General features: G+C 31.6%; 1 protein-coding gene across 1 annotated transcript in view; it reads left to right on the top strand.

Annotated features, from left to right (window-relative positions):
- LOC141458376 (uncharacterized) overlaps positions 1–20181 on the top strand; it is a 51506-nt gene that overhangs the window by 28321 nt on the left and 3004 nt on the right. The window contains exon 3 of the mRNA XM_074136277.1: positions 16448–16672. Within this exon, the coding sequence (XP_073992378.1) occupies positions 16448–16672 (225 nt within the window). The remainder of the gene's footprint in view (positions 1–16447; positions 16673–20181) is intronic.

Raw genomic sequence — 20181 nt, 5'->3', positions numbered from 1 at the left:
AAACTGCCAAAGTAGGTGTCGTATATGGTAGTGTCTAGCAAACGTAATTTACAATGAATTCCTTTGCTAGCCATTAGATAAAATCCAAGACCCAGACCGGGAATTGAACCTAGTACGACAATACGTATTAGCTTCGCAGCACTCGCCTTTGACCGCTCGGCTACCATGGCGCCTAAGTTATAGGTGAAAGAACCATAGATTACACAAAAGTGGTACGGAAACAAACCCCTCCGCTAGAACTGCCATTAAATAAGTTTTCTCGTGAAAGTTTTTCAAATTAACGTTACAGGCGTCCAAGTTTTTATGAAAATAAAGAAGTTTTCGAAAAAATTACTAAAAAAAATAGGAAAAATCAATAAAGTATGTTTTCATTTTCGGATATAAGATGTTTTTGCACAAAAAAAAACCTAAGGATTTTAAGGGTCCTAAGGTGGTAACTTCAACCAAATATGAGTATCAAATTTTAACTTTCCGGGAGTTTATTCTTGAGTTGTGCTGAACAACATCCACCGATAGATTAACCCACAATCAGACCAATTTTGAAAATCTAATACTTCCGGAAAAACTCAAAATTCTTAGTTGCACTTCTAGTTTATTTTCAAGAATTAAACACATTCTTTCACATGCTTAACTTAGATAAAGTAATTTATTTAACTTTGCAGCAGCGCCTTAGTTTTTATTTTTCAATTTCAAGAACTTCTGTTGAAGTTACTTGGTATTATAAAATCGTTTCTGAATGATCTAGTAACAAAAATGTAAAGTAACTTTATTTTTTATTTTTTTATTTTATTTTTATTTTTATTTTTTTTTTAAGAGAGAAGCTGTAACAGGATGAGAGTTCTTGGTCAAGCGAAAAAGTTCGTAAAAAAATATCGGTATGAGATCTGACCTTGGGAATGTTGCAAGGTAGACAGTGAGAGCCTAACCGGTAAAACTTTAAAAATAAATAACGAATACAGTCGTGTACGCATATTTTAAAAAATACAGATACTAAAACTGTGTCTAAATTCTCCCTCTTTTTTACGCGTGAATATAATAATAACCTTTTCCAATTTTTGTTTGGCTCGATCAGTAAGTAGTAGAGCAATGATCCTTGGCATGACAATCAAATGATCTCTTCCTCTAGCCAGAAGCAAATTCACATTAAACTAAATATATAAGCTTTTTTTTCTCAGTTCATGTTTCGTTGAGGTTAAGTTCGGTCTAATTATGGAACTTGCAAGGTCGGAGGCATTCAACGCCCTGTTGTAGGCCTGCTGAATCCTATTATTTTCTTGTATGGGTTAATAAATCATTCCACATATTGGAAATAAAGGCAGTTTGAATTTATTACATATGAAATGAATTAGCAATTTACATTATTTCTTTGCGGATGTTGAATTTCGAATCGTAAATTGTCTCTTAAAAATGTTTATTTCAGTTGCAACAATCTCAAATTCTATTGTATTTATCTTGGTAATCTAATACTTAATTTTGAGTTGAATGTTAACTTATTCTATTCTACACATTCTATTCATTTATAATAGCTAATATATTTGTATTTGTGCTGAATATTGGCCGGATACATTGTGATGAAGATTCCTATCAGCAACAGTAAGCTATTTTTCGTAATACATCTTTTAACACTCAGGTTTAGCGTGAGAATATTCGCTAATTTTCAAGTATCTCAAAGCATTTCGACAGGAACATGGTCAAATACTTTGAGAAGTTCATTCGATTAAGTATTAATTTCATTGCTACTTAATTGAAGTTTGTTGATTGAATCATTTTTGCATCTTCAATAATTTTAGAAAAAGAAGACATTTGTATAGGAAAATGCGCTCAATGAAGAGATTATTGTAAAACGAATACTATAGGCGTAATTCCGCTTGTTGAAAAGTGATGTCAGGATGTTAAAACCCTTTTTAATTTGCAAAATATTTGCACTAAAGAAATTTCTACCCATTAATTTTTATTTGCCCTTATTACCAAAGGAGGAACAAAGTTTTGGTTAATAGAGAAAATATTTTATCAGTCTCCGTTTTCATTGATTTTCTTAGATTGAAAAATGAAGGGTAGTTTTCCTGTCATAAATTAATCATCCTTCTTGTCCATCTCGTAAGAAGTAAGTATTTCTTAATGATGAAAAAAATACGCTGTTTGCTGTTTACACTGGTCGATTTTTATTATTGTTTGTATTTAAGGTGTGGCCAAACAGTAATCCAACCTTCAAAGTATTGTATTTTTCATACCAATCTACAGCCCTCTGCCATATGGCCACGCTTCTACTTCGTATCCTATTTAAAGAATACACAATAACCTTGTAGCCCATCCAATCTCACTGCATTAGCCCTTAAAGTCGTTTCGAACGGTCTTTTCATCTATCAAGTTCATAGCTTCCAAGACTATATCCACAAAGCGCCATAACAGGCTGGCTTCTATCATCACGCCTGATAGTGACACTGAATCCTGAAACCGGGGCACAATTTTTCATTTTACCAAAGATACATAATGTACGAGGTACATAGATTGTTAGTGAGGTTCTTGGTACTTTCTACGTTCATGGTGACAGTCCAATTTAGCTAATCCATTTTCTTAAATTTTGTATAAACTAAGAAAGTAAGTTAGCTATTTAGTGAAATAAATTAACATTATGGCTGTACTTATTGGAATGAAAATATTTTTTGGTGAGCTTAAGCATCGAAGATTTCTGTTGCTTCTCCAAGTTGCTTTTCGGAAATGCTTTTTTTTTTTTTAGGACAACCTAAATGTTTTTACTTAGAAATATTTCGCCATGCTGACAATCGGGATACAGATTATTAGTAGTTGTCAATAAAAGTGTTGACCTTTCCTTTACTACGGCCATCGTCTTTTTATTTCTCATTATTCTCAATTATTTTTAATTTTATTTACAGTGGCGCTCGTCTATATTTATATATTTGGAAACCCTTTATGTGATGAATTTTTCAACAAATTTTGAGAAGAGGCAGCATAAAAGTGCATTAGACGAAAAGATATAATTTAACTTCATAATTAAGAGCCTATTTGTTCCCTGAACTGTACATAAACAGATGGTGAATAAATATTTTCAAACGATTAATTGCTGCAAAATACGAGATATATTTGGATAAGGGTTTTAGGTAAAAGTAATGTTGAAAACCTGGTTGGATCCGCAAAGCTGGATAATATCAGCGATTTCATTCATCATAAAATGCCTGTTTCATCCACGACAATCCGAAAAGGTCAGACTCACAAAAAAACAGCTTGCCATGACGGATGAAATTACTTATATTAAAACTAATCAAAAATGAAGCTTGTATCACATTATATAAAACTCTTATTAAAAGGCAGAATTTATTTGATATCGCAAACTTCAATCTATTGTGATTGGCAAATTATTAATAAACAAGATGATGAAGCAAATGTGAATAATGATTGAAACTTCAATAGTTTGAAGCGGAGTATTAGATTTGTTTTTTAGAGGAGAACAATCAAAAGCAGAGACCGTCTGTTCCAACAAAGTTGGTGTGTTTGGTTTTCTTATTAAGTTTACCTTTCTCTATTCCACAAAAATGTTTTAACTTTTTGTATAATTAAATTCAAGGAGAAATTTCCTCTTTTTTTAAAAATAAAAGTACAAAACATATTTTTAAAAAGATTAGTTGCACTTTTAATGAAATATGGGGGAGCAAAAAATAGAGGATTAATCAATCAACACATAAACAGGAACTTTCAACAAAAGTAGATTGGTTTAAAACATTTTAACATCTTTGACGAAAAAAAAACATATTTCATTTTTTTAAATAATAGGCAAAATAATATCATAAATTCAATTGTATTAAAGCTAATTTATAGTATATTATCTTAAGCACCTGTTAACTCTACCTTGCGTCGTAAGCCCCAACTTATAATTCTAATGAACTCCATTGAGAATGATACAGTTCTCTTCATGTCCACTAAAGCAGCCAATGGTGCTTACAGTTTCTAAAATTAATTTATTATGTTTCACATGCGATAGATCTTATCTTCTATCCATGCCCATCCTATCTTATCAAATCATAAAGGAGACAAAGAGCATATCCCAAAGCTTCTCTTGATCCACAATAGGCTCAATCTAAAGGCAATTATCCATAGTCACTCTTTTCTTAGGCAGATTTACTTTTTTCCATATCTCATTTTGTAAGGATCTAAGCTTGTTTATGCTTAGATAGTGAACCGTACATTGAAGGAAAAGCAGAATATAAATATCTACTTTCTCTTAATTTATTGCAATGAGGAGAAGTTGTCGTGACTCGAAAACGGAAAATAGCCGAAAATTCAAATTTGATAAAGGCCAAAATGGGGGGGCTAACAGAAATTACTACAATATGGTTTTAGTCAAAATCTGTCAGCCAGAAGTATCATTTTACAAAAAAAGTTTTCTCAATTTTTGAATGATTTTCCCGAAAATCCAACAATCATTGAATGATTTTCTTTTCTTTAAAAATTTATGAAATGAAATTGAATGAATTAATGAAAAACGGCTGCGGGGAAGTATCAGTTTCCTGGATGAAATTTGCCCATAAATTGCCCATTAATAAGGAGCTTCTTTAGATCTTTCAGAGTTGTATTCTTACCAGTTTAGATACTTTTATGAAGGGATAAAAAGCGAAATGGAGAAACAGGCAATTATTTTATAATTTAGATTACTTTTAGATAATACATAGTTTGTTTTGAAAGAATGCAGATCATGTGTAAAAAATAAACATTAAATATTACCTTATTGACCTCGGCTAATTTGATAGTATTTTTTATTTATTTATTAATATTACATTTTTTTTTTTTAATTGATTAAAGATTTATTCAGATATAGAATTTAATTATGTTGCTTCAGGTTAATTATTTCTGTGGTTACTAAATAATGTATTGTCTGTTATGGTGGGGAACTGCGTTGTCCTTAACAAGGTGATTGTGTTTAAAGGCCTCAACAACGGAATAATGCGAAAGAAAATGTGTTCACAAGTCATCTAAAACCGAAAATAAATAATTTTTTTAACTAATCCTAAACGCTCCTGGTCGTTCTGCGTGAAGTTTTGTTGCATTGAGTAGATGGTCACCATCATGACAGTCACTTACCTTCATGGCCTCACTGGGTATTCAGCATAAAAAAAGAATAAATTTCAGTGCCAATTTGCTTCGAGAGTTTTTGAACGCATAGGTTATTTCTTCCTGGCTCTCTACGGTTTCACACTTTCTATCTAAAATTCCATATTCCTCTGTAAGTCGGTGAACTGCAAAAATCAATCATGCACTTACATTCATTTACTAAATCTAGTATTTTAAAATATTAGTCATTCAGCCCGTTTGGAAAATGCCGATCATCGTTTTTCATTGAAGTCCCCTCTTACTACATCACCAATCTTTCGCATCTTAAAGTCCTTAACATTCCTTTCGTCCGCGACCTAGCCCAAACCCGTTCACAACAATTTTCATTCAAAACAGTTTTATCTACCTTTATACTCTTATATAATCGCTTATTTGCGCTCACCAAGAGATTGAAGTATGGTGACCATGAAACCAAATAATTGGCACCAACAATCTTCTCAAAAGCCATGCCTTCGATCATCATTACATCTATTATCTATAGATCAGTGCTCCTCTGGGATAATTTAGAAAATTTAATATTTCAAATTAAAAATGAATGTTCTAAGTTGCAATATTTAATTGAGCCAATCAAGGTTCTTGAATTTTTCTATCCGATTAGAATAGAATAAATAAAGTGGAAGCGAGCCAAACCGCTCCCAGCTCTTACAACCCTTCTTAGACCCGTAAGGATTTAATCTGACTTCCCACAGTTAATCAATGGCTCAGTGGACATATGCAAGCCCAATGATCGTAAACTAGCCGCTTGAAAGGTGCCTATGTATAGTAAACCTAAAAGGGATCTTACTCTTGCCAATATCTCAAATGAGCCCAGAACACCTGAAGCATTTTTTCGTTCTCAGTCAAACAAATCCTGTTTACCCTCGACCAGACCCAGAAGGTTCAGTCTACAGGGCTCATTCAGCAGAACCACCATAACTTTAAAGCCATCCTGATTGAGCAAGTCTGCAGTAAATTTTTGGATAGGATTCTTGAACAGACTCCTTTGATCATTCTTTGACCAGTGTGGTATCACTCCTTCAGAAATTAAAGTTATTGCAAATCCTGCATATGATGGCTGATTTATAGCAGCAGAATGGTCCCCGTCCCATGAAGAGCTTAACCATTCATATTCGGTGGATTTTCTCCTTTCCCACATCCACATCTGTCCCTGGCATCCCAGAGTGAGCGTGATAAGACTGCCTGAAAAAACTGAATACTCTAGAACTGACTTGGTAAGCAAGGATAGCCTGACAGTGCATTAAATGACAATTCTGCTTATGGAGATTTCTTTGGAAGAACTCCTAGGAACTGTAAATAATAATCGTTACCTCAGGCTTCCTAACAGTTATTTAAGATGCTGCGAAGTAATCAGAGGAAGATCTCTTACTATTTGTTGGAAAAATGTTTGTAGTGAAGCTTCCATCTCCTGATCACGACAATTACATTGGTAGTTGAACTCAAAGCCAACCAGAAAAAATAGGCGATTACGTTATTCTTTTACTTTATATAAAAAATAATAATAGAAAAATGTGATAGAAAGTACTAATTATTAATTTCCTTTAGTACTTGTTAGTTCATAATATTTGTCAACATAAATATATAATATCGAAGTAAGTGTAAGTAGATAAATGTATATTCAGGATTTTTTTAAATGAAATTATCGGTTAACAGAATAACCCGCTGTCAATAATTTCATATCTTTGCCCATGAAACACTTTCTCTTAAAAGTGATAATAAGAACTAGTTCATTAACATTGATAACTGTTTTGACTTATTTTTGTAGTTTAATTAAAGGTCATAGTCTTTAACTAAAAAAGAAACCAATGGACACCAATGAAACCGCAACGTCTTAGATCCCTACTATATCATACACTTCTCTTATGTGGATGGCGATAATAAGACTGCATTAAATAACCTTATCAATTATTAATAACATAATCGACCTTAATTACTTAAGAAAAATAGTTATTTTTGTTTTAAGGCAGACTTAAGTTGCTGGTCAAATAAGTTGTATTTCTTCTTCTTGTTTAATAATTGTTTAAAGATTTACATATATAAGGAAATTTAATCATCTTTATCTGATTTTAGATGTTTATAGTTGTAAATTGTAATGAATTAATCGCTGGATTACAATTGATTGAACTTTACTATCTAGTTATTATTATGAACAGTTTTATTTTATTTCTTTCAAAATTGTTCAACTAAACCTGATTGTCTCCAATTTGTAATTGTCTTCTAGATTAATGAGGGTAAAGAGATAAATTCTTTTTATTTGATTTGGAGTGTGTAAAACACATTCTGCATTTTCAATGTTTAAATAAAATAGAAGGATTTTCATTATTTTAATTCGATTTTATTTATTTTGTGCCTTCTACTTCAGAAAAAAGAGAGAGAAAACTGAAAATGAATATATTAATTATATTAATGAATTAAATTGTTTTACAAATCTTTGTATTGTTATTGCTTAAATGTATTTATTTTCCTTATTCGATTCTTTTGTTAAAAATCAAAAATAAAATGTAATACATTCTGAATTCAACATATCCTTCTTTATGATTGCAACTGTAGCCCTGACCTAAACGGTAAAAAAATTCTGATAAAGTCAACAGCTTGAGGCATTTATTTTTAATTCCGTCAGAGGGTAGTAATACGTAAAATGACGTTACTGACAATTTCATATATAATATTAATAATAAAGAGCATAATAAAAAAGATTAAATTTTGGTTTTAATAAATCGACAAGACTCATTTTATAAAGTTAATAACATTATAGAATTTCTGCGTCACCTTGTTTTTAAGATATTATTTTCTTTAAATTGATTACTTAAAATTATTAAATGTTTTCTATAAATGTCATATTTAGCAATAAGTAATTGAATAAGAAAAATGTTCCTATAACATGTTAAATATTTTTAAATTCATCCTTGTTGATCTCAAAGAACTGACGTAAAATAATTCATTTTCAGTTAACTTGGCTTACAGCATAAAAAATAAGCTAACTTTTTAAAGTTTATATAAATAATAAATAACTTGAAATTACGAAATATCACAAAATGTGATCCAAATAACGCAATCGTTATTTTGGATCAATCGCTGCAATTGCATTTTTAAACTTTTGTTTTTTTTTATCAAGGTGAAATAAATTGGCAAATCTTTTAATAATTATTTCTTTATTAGGAAATTACATTTTTTCTACAGATTTAATTTTTTGTATAGGTATTTTTTGCTTTTATCTTCTTTACTTTATACATCTTCTTTCTCTTGCCAATGTTTTATGTTTACTTTTTCTTTCCGCAGCGCCTTTGAAGCGAAAACTACAGATTATAATCATCAAAATTAATAGTCTTCTTATATGTCCATGATTTTTTTCCGGATAGACTCCATATATTTCTACAGAACTTATCCGCGTGACTTCGCAACCTTCATCAATGCCATCGTCTTGTAGATCCATTTTGGAATGGAAGCAGTATTGCACTAAGCCTTTCGCCACTTCCTCGGGCATCCTTGTTTAATATCAAGCAATTTCTTTCTATTTTATATCATACTCTTTCATTGTAACTTTGTTACGGAAGTAACATGGTTAAAGAGGGTTCTAATTACGCTTCCTTAATGCTAGAGTAGAGACTGGGTTTTCTCAGCATCTCAGATCCTTATTTCATCCTTACAGAACTATGCTATACTATAACGTTCTGACCTATTCTCTCTCTCTCTTCTTATTCCAACCCATTGCGATCTTCTCGTAGCTTGCAATAACAATTAAATTTTTTATAACGGTGGTTTAGAAAATGAAGATTCTGAATTAACAACCAAAGATGCCAAAATATAACAATTCACTCTCATATGTAAAACTTACTCTCACGTTTATTTAAATCAAACTGCACTTCTTTGCGCAGACTTAGTCAAATACAGGAAACTATTGGCAAATGGTGTGCGAATATAGAATAAACGTTATTACTTGCTAGCTCAACTACTCGACGATCAAAACTAACACTTACTGGCTTGGACATAAGGACTTGAAGAGTGACGCTCAGCTCAGCATTCCAATATCTAGTGTTCTCTTTTTCTCTACCAAAGCTCCCATATCAAGTCTCGAACAAAACATTTCATTCGTCAGGGTCTTAACTAAGTTCGATAGAAAAAATTTCATTCACTCATATTCGATCATCCGGATTCAGTAATCATCACTAGCCACCAGTTGACACTGCTAATTATGCCCCTCTGTGACTATAACAATATGAAACTATTAGGATTGTACATATCATACGATAGACATTTGGCGTATATTAATGTATAAAGATGGGCAGTTTAATATTCCGCACAGTTCAAAAAAATTGCAGACTTTTTATTATAATAGTCACCCCACAGCGATAAATAACATAAAGTCAAAATCTATGGTGAATATTTTCTCTCTATTTAATGCCCCAACCTAATAAATAAACGTTTTCATTCAACTTGGAATTCTTACGCAGCGCTATCCTGGCTTCATTAGCTTCAGCTTAACGTAAAAAGTGCTTTTAAACATACGAGTATTTGAAGCACTACAGAAACTCGGTTTATTTGTTAGTACTGGTTATGAAGCATAATTTATAAATTATAAGTTGAAAACTGAGTTTATAATGAAAAAATGTAACCTCTAATAGTAACTGCTAAAAAAGTCTTTTCTTTTCTAGTAAGGCATCATTTTGAACTAAATTCAATCTAAAATTATAGAAATTATCTATTATGAACTATTTGAAATAATATCTTCCTTTAACATATTTAATGTTACAGAGGTTAATCACTTAGCAATCAATTTCATTAGATATCATAAACTACTGTTACAAGCAATAATGTTTGTCTATTCAAACAGGTTTACTATCAACTGTGTTTTTTTTATAATTTTCTTTGACTCTTTCGTGACTCATTAAAAATTTAGCGCGATCTTGAAATGCTCAACTGTAGAACACAATTTAAGGTGATTTGCATTGGAAAATACGCATACACGAAGGATTAACTCAATAAATGTATATTTTTATAACTAAAATATTTCGAGTAAACGGTATGAGAGTATTGAATTGAACAAAAACTTACTATGTTGCCCAAATTTTTACTCTTTTTCTTCAGTTTAGCCAAGTAGTGGGGAATTAAGCGATGTGTAGAATGAACAAGGTGAGCCGGACGGGCAAGGACTTGGGGTGGACAAGGACGCACCGGTCTGACATTTACGTAAGGCTGGAGCCCTGCGGCGGCTTGCCGACATTGCTGCGATCTTAGTGATGCTGACTTATCTTGTTGTCTGGAGTATTAGTCCGTTAGTACAGTTGGCCACCGTTACACGAACAATGACACCGCCCCTCTTATAATACCTGTCTTTATTTTGTGTTTTCAATATCAATGATTACTATATTTGATTCTGTTGCATTCATCAATGCATTGCCACATTTTACTCTAATTACGACACTCCTACGAAAAATATTCCTTGCGTATCGATCTTGTTGCCCCCTAAATGCATATATTTATTAGGAACTTAAATATTTACGAAACGTATCCACGTTTTTTATATTTAAGGATATCAGCGTAGGTCGACGATCGTTTCTGTTAATTTTATAACCTTATTTTAATGTGGTAAGTAGGTAGAGTGGATGTTGCTACGCTGAATGTTATTCTCAATTTGCATTTTCTGTCTATCTACAGTGTTATTAACATTTTCTAATTTTAATGCTCGAAACTAGGTTTTAGTTTCTGGGACTTTTGTTTATTTTCTTGATGTTCAAACTAGTTTGCTGCTGCTGTTGATTCTCTTTCATCCAACTTCTGAGAGAGTCAGTTTGGCTGTATAAGAAACTTTAAATTTTAAACTATTTCCAAAGAAAAACACGCTATTTGCATCACCAAGTTGTGAGATATGTATATAAAACTGCTACGAAAACAAAAAATCTAGGAGCAAGGATTGTACATAATTCAATCTACAAAGCAAAACTTATTTATCTAAAGTTTGCCTATTCATCAAAAGATCCTAAAGTGAACTTTAGAGGTTTTATCAATCTCATTTACAAACATAAATAAATATCAAAATAATTATTAATAAAGTAATTAAATTAATTGCTTGCTCTGTACGGTGATGCAATAATGTTTTCTTTCCCTTGCTGGAAAGAAAAAATATTTCAATCGAGACAAATTTTGGAAATTGAGTATTCTTTGGAACCCTCAGTGCACTAACCAGGCAGAGTCAATATTCCGCACTGTTCAAAGAAACTTCAAACACTTTTTATTAACAATACTTACTCCATAGCAGAAAATAAAGTAGAGGCGGGTGTTGGTCTAGTGGTCAAGATCATGGCCCCAGTTTGGATCCTGCGTATGACTTAATTTTTATTTGTTTGGGAAAATTGTTTGTAGGAAAATTATGAGTTTTCTTCCCCGTCCACGACACCTAGTAAATGGTAGTTGGACCTTAAGCCCCGCCTGAAAAAATAGGGGATTACTTTACTTTACTCTTAAATAAAGTAAAAATCTATAGGAAATTTTTTGCATATTTATTTATGTTCACAATCTAATGTTAAACATTTTTTTGCGACAGAATTTTTACTCTGAGCTAACTGGCTCCAGATTAAAGGATTTTAAAAAAACGTGAAGTCCCAGAATCTTCTTTCCTTGAAATCATTTTCATGAATCTCACTTTTTTACCAATTTTTATTTTTTAAAAAACGCAATTTGAGGTCTCGAGCTGAATAGACCAAAGCTTCAAGAAGCTTCAAGAAGCTTTCAATGATTTTCTTCAAAAGATTTTTTTTACTAGGAATTTTAAACAAGATTAAACTTAAGATTTTTTTAAAGTATTATTAAGTAGTATTGAGTAAGATTTTTCAGTAAAAGTTTAATACTCTCTAATATGACATAGTAGCTGTTAAGAAGATGGCTTTCCCTACCCACCATAGAAATGTATTTCTCTTGGAAAATAACTTCTATCCAAATGTAGCCTTTCAAATTATCTTTAAAGATTTTACTTTTACATCATTAAGTTTAATGACCTCTTGGAGAAGTTTTAGAAATTAAGCACTTTCTAGAAATATTCAAAAATATACAGTAATGGGAGAATTAACTACTTTTTCTTATTGATATAATTAGAGATTTGCAGCGAAATTATATATACAGGGTGTTCATTTTAAGACGGCTCAAATTTAAACGGTTAATCTGAGCAAAAAATGGTAGAGGAAACATTTGTTGCCCGTTACCTCCAGTTTCAGAATATGTGACTTGATTTTAGGTTCCTGCCCGCATACGCGGCTGACGCGCGACCAAATGTGAGGGTTTGCAGTTGACCCCCATTTTCATATACACAGTTTTAAAGAGTATAAAAAGTTATGAAAGAAACCGGAAATCGCAATTCAATATCTTTAAAATTAAAGGTGCTAGGCCATTTCAAAATCTGTTATTTATTAATTATATTTCTATTTTTTAACTTGTTATCAAAGAGAAAGAAGAGCACGCGATAGGTCATTTTTATGTATTTTTTCATCCCCTTTCTATAAAAAATATTGCCAAGGCAGTAAAGCTAGTATTTTTCTTAATATCGTGAAATAAGTCGTTTTCCGAGTGATTTTTCTAAGAAAAATCAAATGTTAAAAGCTTTAGATGTTCTCAAGCATACACAAAATGGGTAAAAATTAATTTTACATCTGTTACAAACAATAAGGTTTAATAATTATTTGATAATTTTGGGAGAGTTGCGTTTAATTACCAAAAAAATTGAAAACCTCCTGCCACATATTTAAGTGATCAATATCTTTAATGAATTGCAGTTTCCGGTTTCTCTCATAACTTTTTATACTCTTTAAAACTGGGTATATGAAAATGGGGGTTAACTGCGAACCCTCACTTTTGGTCGCGCGTCAGCCGCGTATGCGGGCAGGAATCTAAAATCAAGTCACATATTCTGAAACTAGAGGTAACGGGCAACAAATTTTTCCTCTACCATTTTTGGCTCAGATCAACCGTTTAAGCATAAAATGCATTTGAGCCGTCTTAAAATGAACACCCTGTACGAGTATACGTATAAAAAAGTCTTTTATATGTACGAGTACATATATAAAAGAACTTGAATGCTGATAAAAAAAAGGAAGAGAAATTACCTTTGTAAGACAACACATTGTATAACATTGTACTATTTAATATAGGTTGAAGAAATTAATCTGTTTTATAAAATAAAGAAAATATTAAGATCTTTTGTGTATTCGCTTAAAAGGCGATTCAATAAACTAAAATTAAATGCACTGTTGTCAAAGTTTTGACAACTCAGAGATTTCTGAGTGGTACGTCGATTGCACTTTGTGAAATGATGTATATTCCTTTCTAAGATAATATCTACAACCTCATGAAATGACAAATGTTTTTAAGATGGAGAACCTTAATGAGGAGCTGGGGAGGGCAATTTTTATACTAATTTCACCAATCCCTCCAAACAAAGTATTTTGTCAGTTAGGAAACTTATGAAAAAAGTTTTTCTTTCTATTTACTATTTATTATGAATTAAAAGTCAAACAGTCAAAAGCTCTAGGGTCTTAAGAAATCCAGGAGGTCCAGGGGCCTCACTGTCCAGGGAGCAGTTGGCTCACTGCTTTCTGTAAGCTAGTTTTAAAAACACAATGCTCACGTGAACATTTAAATTGCAATAGAAAACATGAAGACTTGAAGGGGGAGATGTAATGATGAAGATGAAGATTGGGAATGAGAAGATGCCAAAGTAATGTACTCTCCAAAATTAAATGGATTCTAAAAACTAATTATTTCTTTCTCTTTCTGGAATTTCCTGTAATTTCTAAAAAATTCAATGGATAATCCTAAAAGAGTAATGGAAATTAAGAATTTATTTTTGGAAGAAATGGTTTTTATTAAAGTTAATAAAGAAATTCATTTATACAGTAAATCTTAATTTACAGGAGGTTTTTTTTTTTTTTTTTTATGTTCGATAAATAATATTGCGCGTGCACATCTGCCAGGGTCATCTAAAGTTCATGGGAAACACAATCAACCTTAATAAATAAAATAAAGCGGAAGATATTTTGGGCGTCGTCTCTTAGCCGATTTCTAAATAACAGTGCAACTTGAAAAGTATCAATTAGATCAACTAATACTTCCTTACTTGATTTGTATGCTTGTGGGCGGCCACTTTCTTTGTATTCCTAATAAATTTTATTTGTCACTCAAAACATAGTAGCTTCTTCAATTACGAAAATACTACAATTTAGTCTCTTTTTAACAATTTGTTTCTATAATGAAGTACTTTATCAATTTACTAGCTTTCAATAAATATTTTGTATTTAAAATAATAATAAAACTTTAAAATTTGGTTAAACCCGCATATTTTATTATATCGCTAATTTTATCCATCGCTTCGAAATTAGCGGATCCATCTTGATGCAATTTGCGGGCTTTACCACTAGCGGGCTCAGGTCAGAATGATTTCTATGTTGGCAATAAAACTAAATGACGTTTTGATGTTTGAACTTCAATTAAGCTCGCTCACGAAAATTTAGAGAGCCGAACTGCATAATTAAAGACGTTTATCAATTGAATAAATTATAATTGAGCAATAACTAGCACAGCTGAGATTGGATTCACTAAGTGACAATGCAAAGGAACTCTGGATGCGAAGATCCCGGATTTGTTAATCTGCACTTAAATTTCTCTTTCTGCGGATGGACGGTGTTGTCAGCGTAAAATAAGCTGTCCATAGGCTGGCGGAGCACTGAATGTTGAGGGCAATACTGATATCACATGAGCGTTTTAAAATTAAATAAATATTAAAACTACTCCTTGGAGTCATATAGTTGCGATAATATTCTCTTACCTTTTCTCAGGAAGTCTAATAGAAGGCAGCAGTGGAAGATCAGCATTTAACAACATTTGGCACAAGATAGTTCAGTATTTATAAAATAAAAGAACAGATATTATATATTGCAAGTTTCAAACCTTAAGGCATTAGCATATCGGCGCTGTTATTTAATTATATTTGGGTGGGTGCTCATTTATTTGTAAATATGCAATTATTTTCATTCATTACCTCTAAAAATATTTCACTGTAATGACGTTTTTGTAGAGAGAGAGAGAGACGACAAAAGTCTCAGCAAACAGAAGCACTTCTAAAATAAGTACAACAATCATTAAATGTTTTTTCATACAAATTTGCAATCTTTCTTTTTATTAGTCAATCAATTTTCTTTAAATCTAATATCACAGGAGGTATGAGCAGAAATATGATTTACTCTAATGATGGTTTACAGAGGATATTCAGGATTGATTGACAATAAAATTCCTGTAACGGTTCAATTATTGGAGTGGATTACCAACAGGGTACAACAGAACGGAAGAATAACATCAGTAGCGCCATGCAGCCTTCATAGAGATAATTATAATGCTACTTCGACAAAATGGTCATTATCTAATTCTCTCTGTAAGGCAAGATAAACGACCATTATCTTAAAGGAGAGCATCTGTCCCAAGGGCAAGTTTTGGCGAGGATAATAATGACAATTATTATTATACTTTCCTCTGTATAAAAGAGAAAGAGCAAATTTAACAGTTTCAATTAAATGCAGACCATTGTTTGGTTTCAGATGGTGTTATTGGAGGACTTATTCGATTATAACAGTAATTTCAATGAATAATTAGTGACAATCACAATAATAAATTCATAATGTATGAAAATTTAAAAGTTTCTCAGTAGAACCAATTTTAAAGGCAGAAACGTTGGCAAAATAAAAATTAAATTAAATTAAAACTCTTCGTAAACAAAGAAATATTAGAAGACTTTTTACAAACAAACAGAAAATTCCTGGTTGAATTTAACACAGGTCTTGTTAAAATGAACCAAATTAATTAATTTTTTAAATCATCCGCCTTTTCATTTTAATTATATTCTACAAAATTACTCAAATTTGATTCTCATCCCAAGATTAGCTTTTACTTCCACTATTATAAAGAGCATAATCACCATGAACTGCCTGCTTTTAAATTGTGTTTATATTTTGTTAATTTTGGGCGAAATTGGTAAGAATGAATGAATGAATTACTTTAATGACAAATTATAAATATCAAGCAAAGAACATCTATAATAAAATATTTAATTACTTAAAGGAATCTGGTATTAGGGGAAAACAAACAAAACAAAACAAAAACAAAGAAAGTGACCTCGCTGAACATTGCAGGGGAATTTCCTTTAATGATATTATTGGCCCAATATCGTAAGGGCTTTAAAATTATTATAAGTTTCTAATGTTTAGTTATGCTTAAGTACATTTCTTTATATTATAATAATTTTCATTTCATGAACATTATTTATAATTTCTGTTTCTATTGGTTACAGGTGGTGTTATTGGACAGTGCGATTTGTTGGAACCTCCAGCATGACGGTGGGCTGGTCCAACTGGCCGTTATTGGGGACAGACCTCTTTCGATTGCCAAAAACATGGTTCAAGTGCCATTAGTACTAGTGCCCAACAATGACGTTGCTCTTTATTCAAATGTTCACATTAGTTCAGTCTCGCCTACTGAACCACTTGTTACTTGTAAATTGAATCATTATTCTCTGGTAAGAAAACTAGTAATTAGAAACAATATATTTATTTGCGAGTTTTGTATTATTGACAAATTGCCTTCCTGCTGTTTGAAATAGTTTACGCTCATGATTTCCACTTTCTCAAAGAACTGCAGCAGTTTTGATTTGGTTCCCAAGTTAGAGAGACATCAATTAATATTGTTAAATCATCAAAATGCCAGAACTTTGGATGCAACAGGCTCATCATTTTTTTTTTCTTTTTTTTTTTGAGAGAGATCTTGATTCCAAATCTACTCAGATGCTTTGCCCACCTTAAACTATCTTCTGCATTAAAATGGTAAATGATTGGATGCCTTTTAAAATTCTGATAGTTCCCGGTTCAAGTTTCGGGGAACTCGCTCATGTTCAAAAGAATCGTATGGAGAAGGTCAGTAATAAAAACAAGATTCGGTCATTTCACTTTTGTGCCAATCTAAAACTTTGAATTGCCGAACTTTGAATTTAAAACTGTGAATTGTCGAGATTTATTTAAAAAAAATGAAACTTGATATGCGCTAATTGACTTTTCTTAATTTGCCGTTTTTTCTCCTCCTTAAATAAAAGAAAATTTGTAGAGAATAAATTCTATTGTAGGTATCAAATAAAACAAATTAATCTACATTGCAGTTCGTTGTTGCAATTATTTACCATAAAAATTTAGAAGTGAAGAGGAAAAGAATAATTCGAGAAGTTTATTTTCGAAAGAGCTATTAATTGAAAATATAAAGATTAGAGCACATCTAAAAATGTATATGAGGTAAGGTCTATCTGAGGCCATCTTTTTTTGCAAGGAAAAAGAAAACTTTAATCAATTATTACTTACGTTTTCAAAATTAAATAATTTAAATAGCATAGTCACACAGAATTTAAAATAATTGAAATTAAAAAAAAAGAAAAAAGAAGTGTATTGTAAGTTAAAGGAAGAAGGTGCAGGCGCATGTATGACTAAGCCAGATGCATATCTTATACGGCCGTTGTACCCGCTTACGTATTCTTTCTGTATATTACCGTTTTTATTCATCTCTTATTCACGACGAAAGGGATGTTTATGTCGTTGGGTAATGTCGCCGTAGAATGACTTGTTTTTTTTGTTGCAAGCAAGCTAAGGCAAAAAAAAGAAAATCTTGTCCTACGCGAAGTAGCAGCCACCCTGCTAACAAATACATTAATCAAAAATAATATTATTTCTTGCTTATACTGTGCAAGTTTTATAGAAACAACAACAATGAAATTTATATTAGTGTCAGGCTAGCTATAGTTTGTACACCATCCATTTATTTCATTTTTGTTTTATGCTTCATAATTTCAAAATTCGTCTCTTCAAGTAAGATAGAAAGATAGTATACAGGATTTCATTTTATGCAGAGGCATTGTTTTTTTTTTTGGAAAGTCGTATTTCCATATTTCTTTTGTTTATTTCACAGTTCTTTAGCCCTAGTTCCTGTTCTTTATCCGGATCTTTATAATTCAGGAGACCTTAATTTCGCTTTTAAAGTTTAACAGTATTCCAGCAACTACGATGTTTTTTTTTTTCTTATTTCTAATTTTCAGGATTTTATTTAGAAATGATTCCGTTGTTTAAAAAATAATCATTGGATTCAAAATGATTCTGTGACCAATCATCACTGTTACTCCTTCAAGCGAGAAGAAACTTCACTTTTATGTCATGTACATTTATTAATTTGTTTTCATTTCTTTTCTCAAGGTTTTTAAGAATGTACTGGAAGAACTATTTCTTCTGTTTGCCAAGCATGCCGATTGAGTTTAAAGCAAATTAAACACAAAAAAAATTGTTAATTTATGTATGTTAATGTAAATTTAAATGCCAAAATATAACGAAGTATATAAAGTTTTTAACCATTTGAAATATGGGTTTAAACTGTAGTTTTTATTTTAGTCTGCAGCTAGTTAACAAATTGGATAAAATTAAGAAAAGTCACCTAACTTTTAATAACACTCATCATTTGGAGAACTGCACATACAGTGGAGTCTCGGTTATCCGTCATGACCGGGACCGGACACGTGACGGATAGTCGAATAGACGGATAATGGAAAAAAACAGGAAAATTTCCAGATTCTTTTGTTTAACGTGTATAAAACTTTGCATTAACTGGTATACATATTTTATACGTTTATACGTTTATGCTCGTACGTTTAAGCCTTAAAGGTCAGGTATCTTTCATTATTCAATTCATTCTATTGTGTATTAAAATTAATGAATACAATGTCTGCGACATCTAATCGACATCTTAAAAAAAAACCCATATTTTTTTTAAAGACAAAAGGACTCTTTTTTTAAGGCTAAAGGACTCTTTAAAATTTCTGTACACTTAAAATAAAGTTTTTTTTTTTAACTTTTTAAATACTGAGGAGAGTGACGGTTAATTGGAATAGACGGATAAAAGGGTGACGAGACTCCACTGTATTAGAATACAAAGTAAGAGAGGTTAAATGAAATCAACTTGATTTCAAATCAGTTTTAATACTGCATCCTTACAACTGAATTCAATATTTTATAAGGTTTAAAAAAATAAAAAATATGTAGGTATATATTATCTGTTTAAACTTCTCCTTTATTACGGTGATGCCTACAATTATATTGAACACTGATATTCGGAACCGATTGTTGCTACTTGCTAGGAGTTCATTCTGATTCTGAGTTCAGTCTGATTTTTACCATAATTAAAGTAAAATTCTGACTTGGTCCCTCGTTCGAACCTTTGTTAAAAATTATACAATTTATTAAAAGTTATACACCGCAAATTTATCATCAAATTTTTCAAAAAATCATATTAGAATTTGGGCTATAAATTTAACTTATTAACATTATTCAGTGTAGAGTACTATTCAACTTGTTTGAATTTTATAGGTAAAAGGTTTTTGAGTTTTGCAAGGCCCGAATGAAAAAATAGGAATTACATTATTTTTTTTTTCTTTAATCACTGCTCCTTTTTTTGCGATCAGTTCGCTATCGCATAATGTATTGAAATGGTACTTTAGATAGAGCAATGGTTCTCAACCTATTGACCTACGACCTATTGTTGGCTCCAGGTTTTTTGGGGCCTACTACTTAAGCGCTCAAAATTTGCTTAGAGGAATCATCATCTCAACTTCCGAGCAAATCTTCCGCTACGAGGATGGTATAAATATCCCCTCTGCATATCCCGATCCTTAGCTCAGCAATCACAAAACTAACAATGGAGTTAAAGATAGAGAATGAAAGTAAATATCGACAAAAGCAAAAACAATCTTCACACTGAGAGAAGTGCCATCTTCCTTTCACTTCTTATGAACCGGGTCTTACTGCCACGCGTTGATACATTGAAGTCTCTAGAACTCTACTACGCTTGACCTGGAACCCTCAGACTGAAAACTGAAATCTTCAGACTGAAGGCTGAAATGAAGTGAAGTAAAAACTAGACAAACGCTCGAAACTGCTAGAAACTAACACTAAATAACAATGTAGTGCTTCTAAATCCATTTTTGGAATTAAGGACTTGAGT

This window comes from Rhodnius prolixus, unplaced genomic scaffold (genome assembly GCF_049639745.1).
Source record: "Rhodnius prolixus isolate KJV_2025 unplaced genomic scaffold, Rpr scaffold_1, whole genome shotgun sequence".
NCBI classification, from domain to species: Eukaryota; Metazoa; Arthropoda; class Insecta; order Hemiptera; family Reduviidae; genus Rhodnius; species Rhodnius prolixus.
The sequence above is the reverse complement of the archived record's forward strand: the minus strand, read 5'-3'. Positions and strand labels throughout refer to the sequence as shown.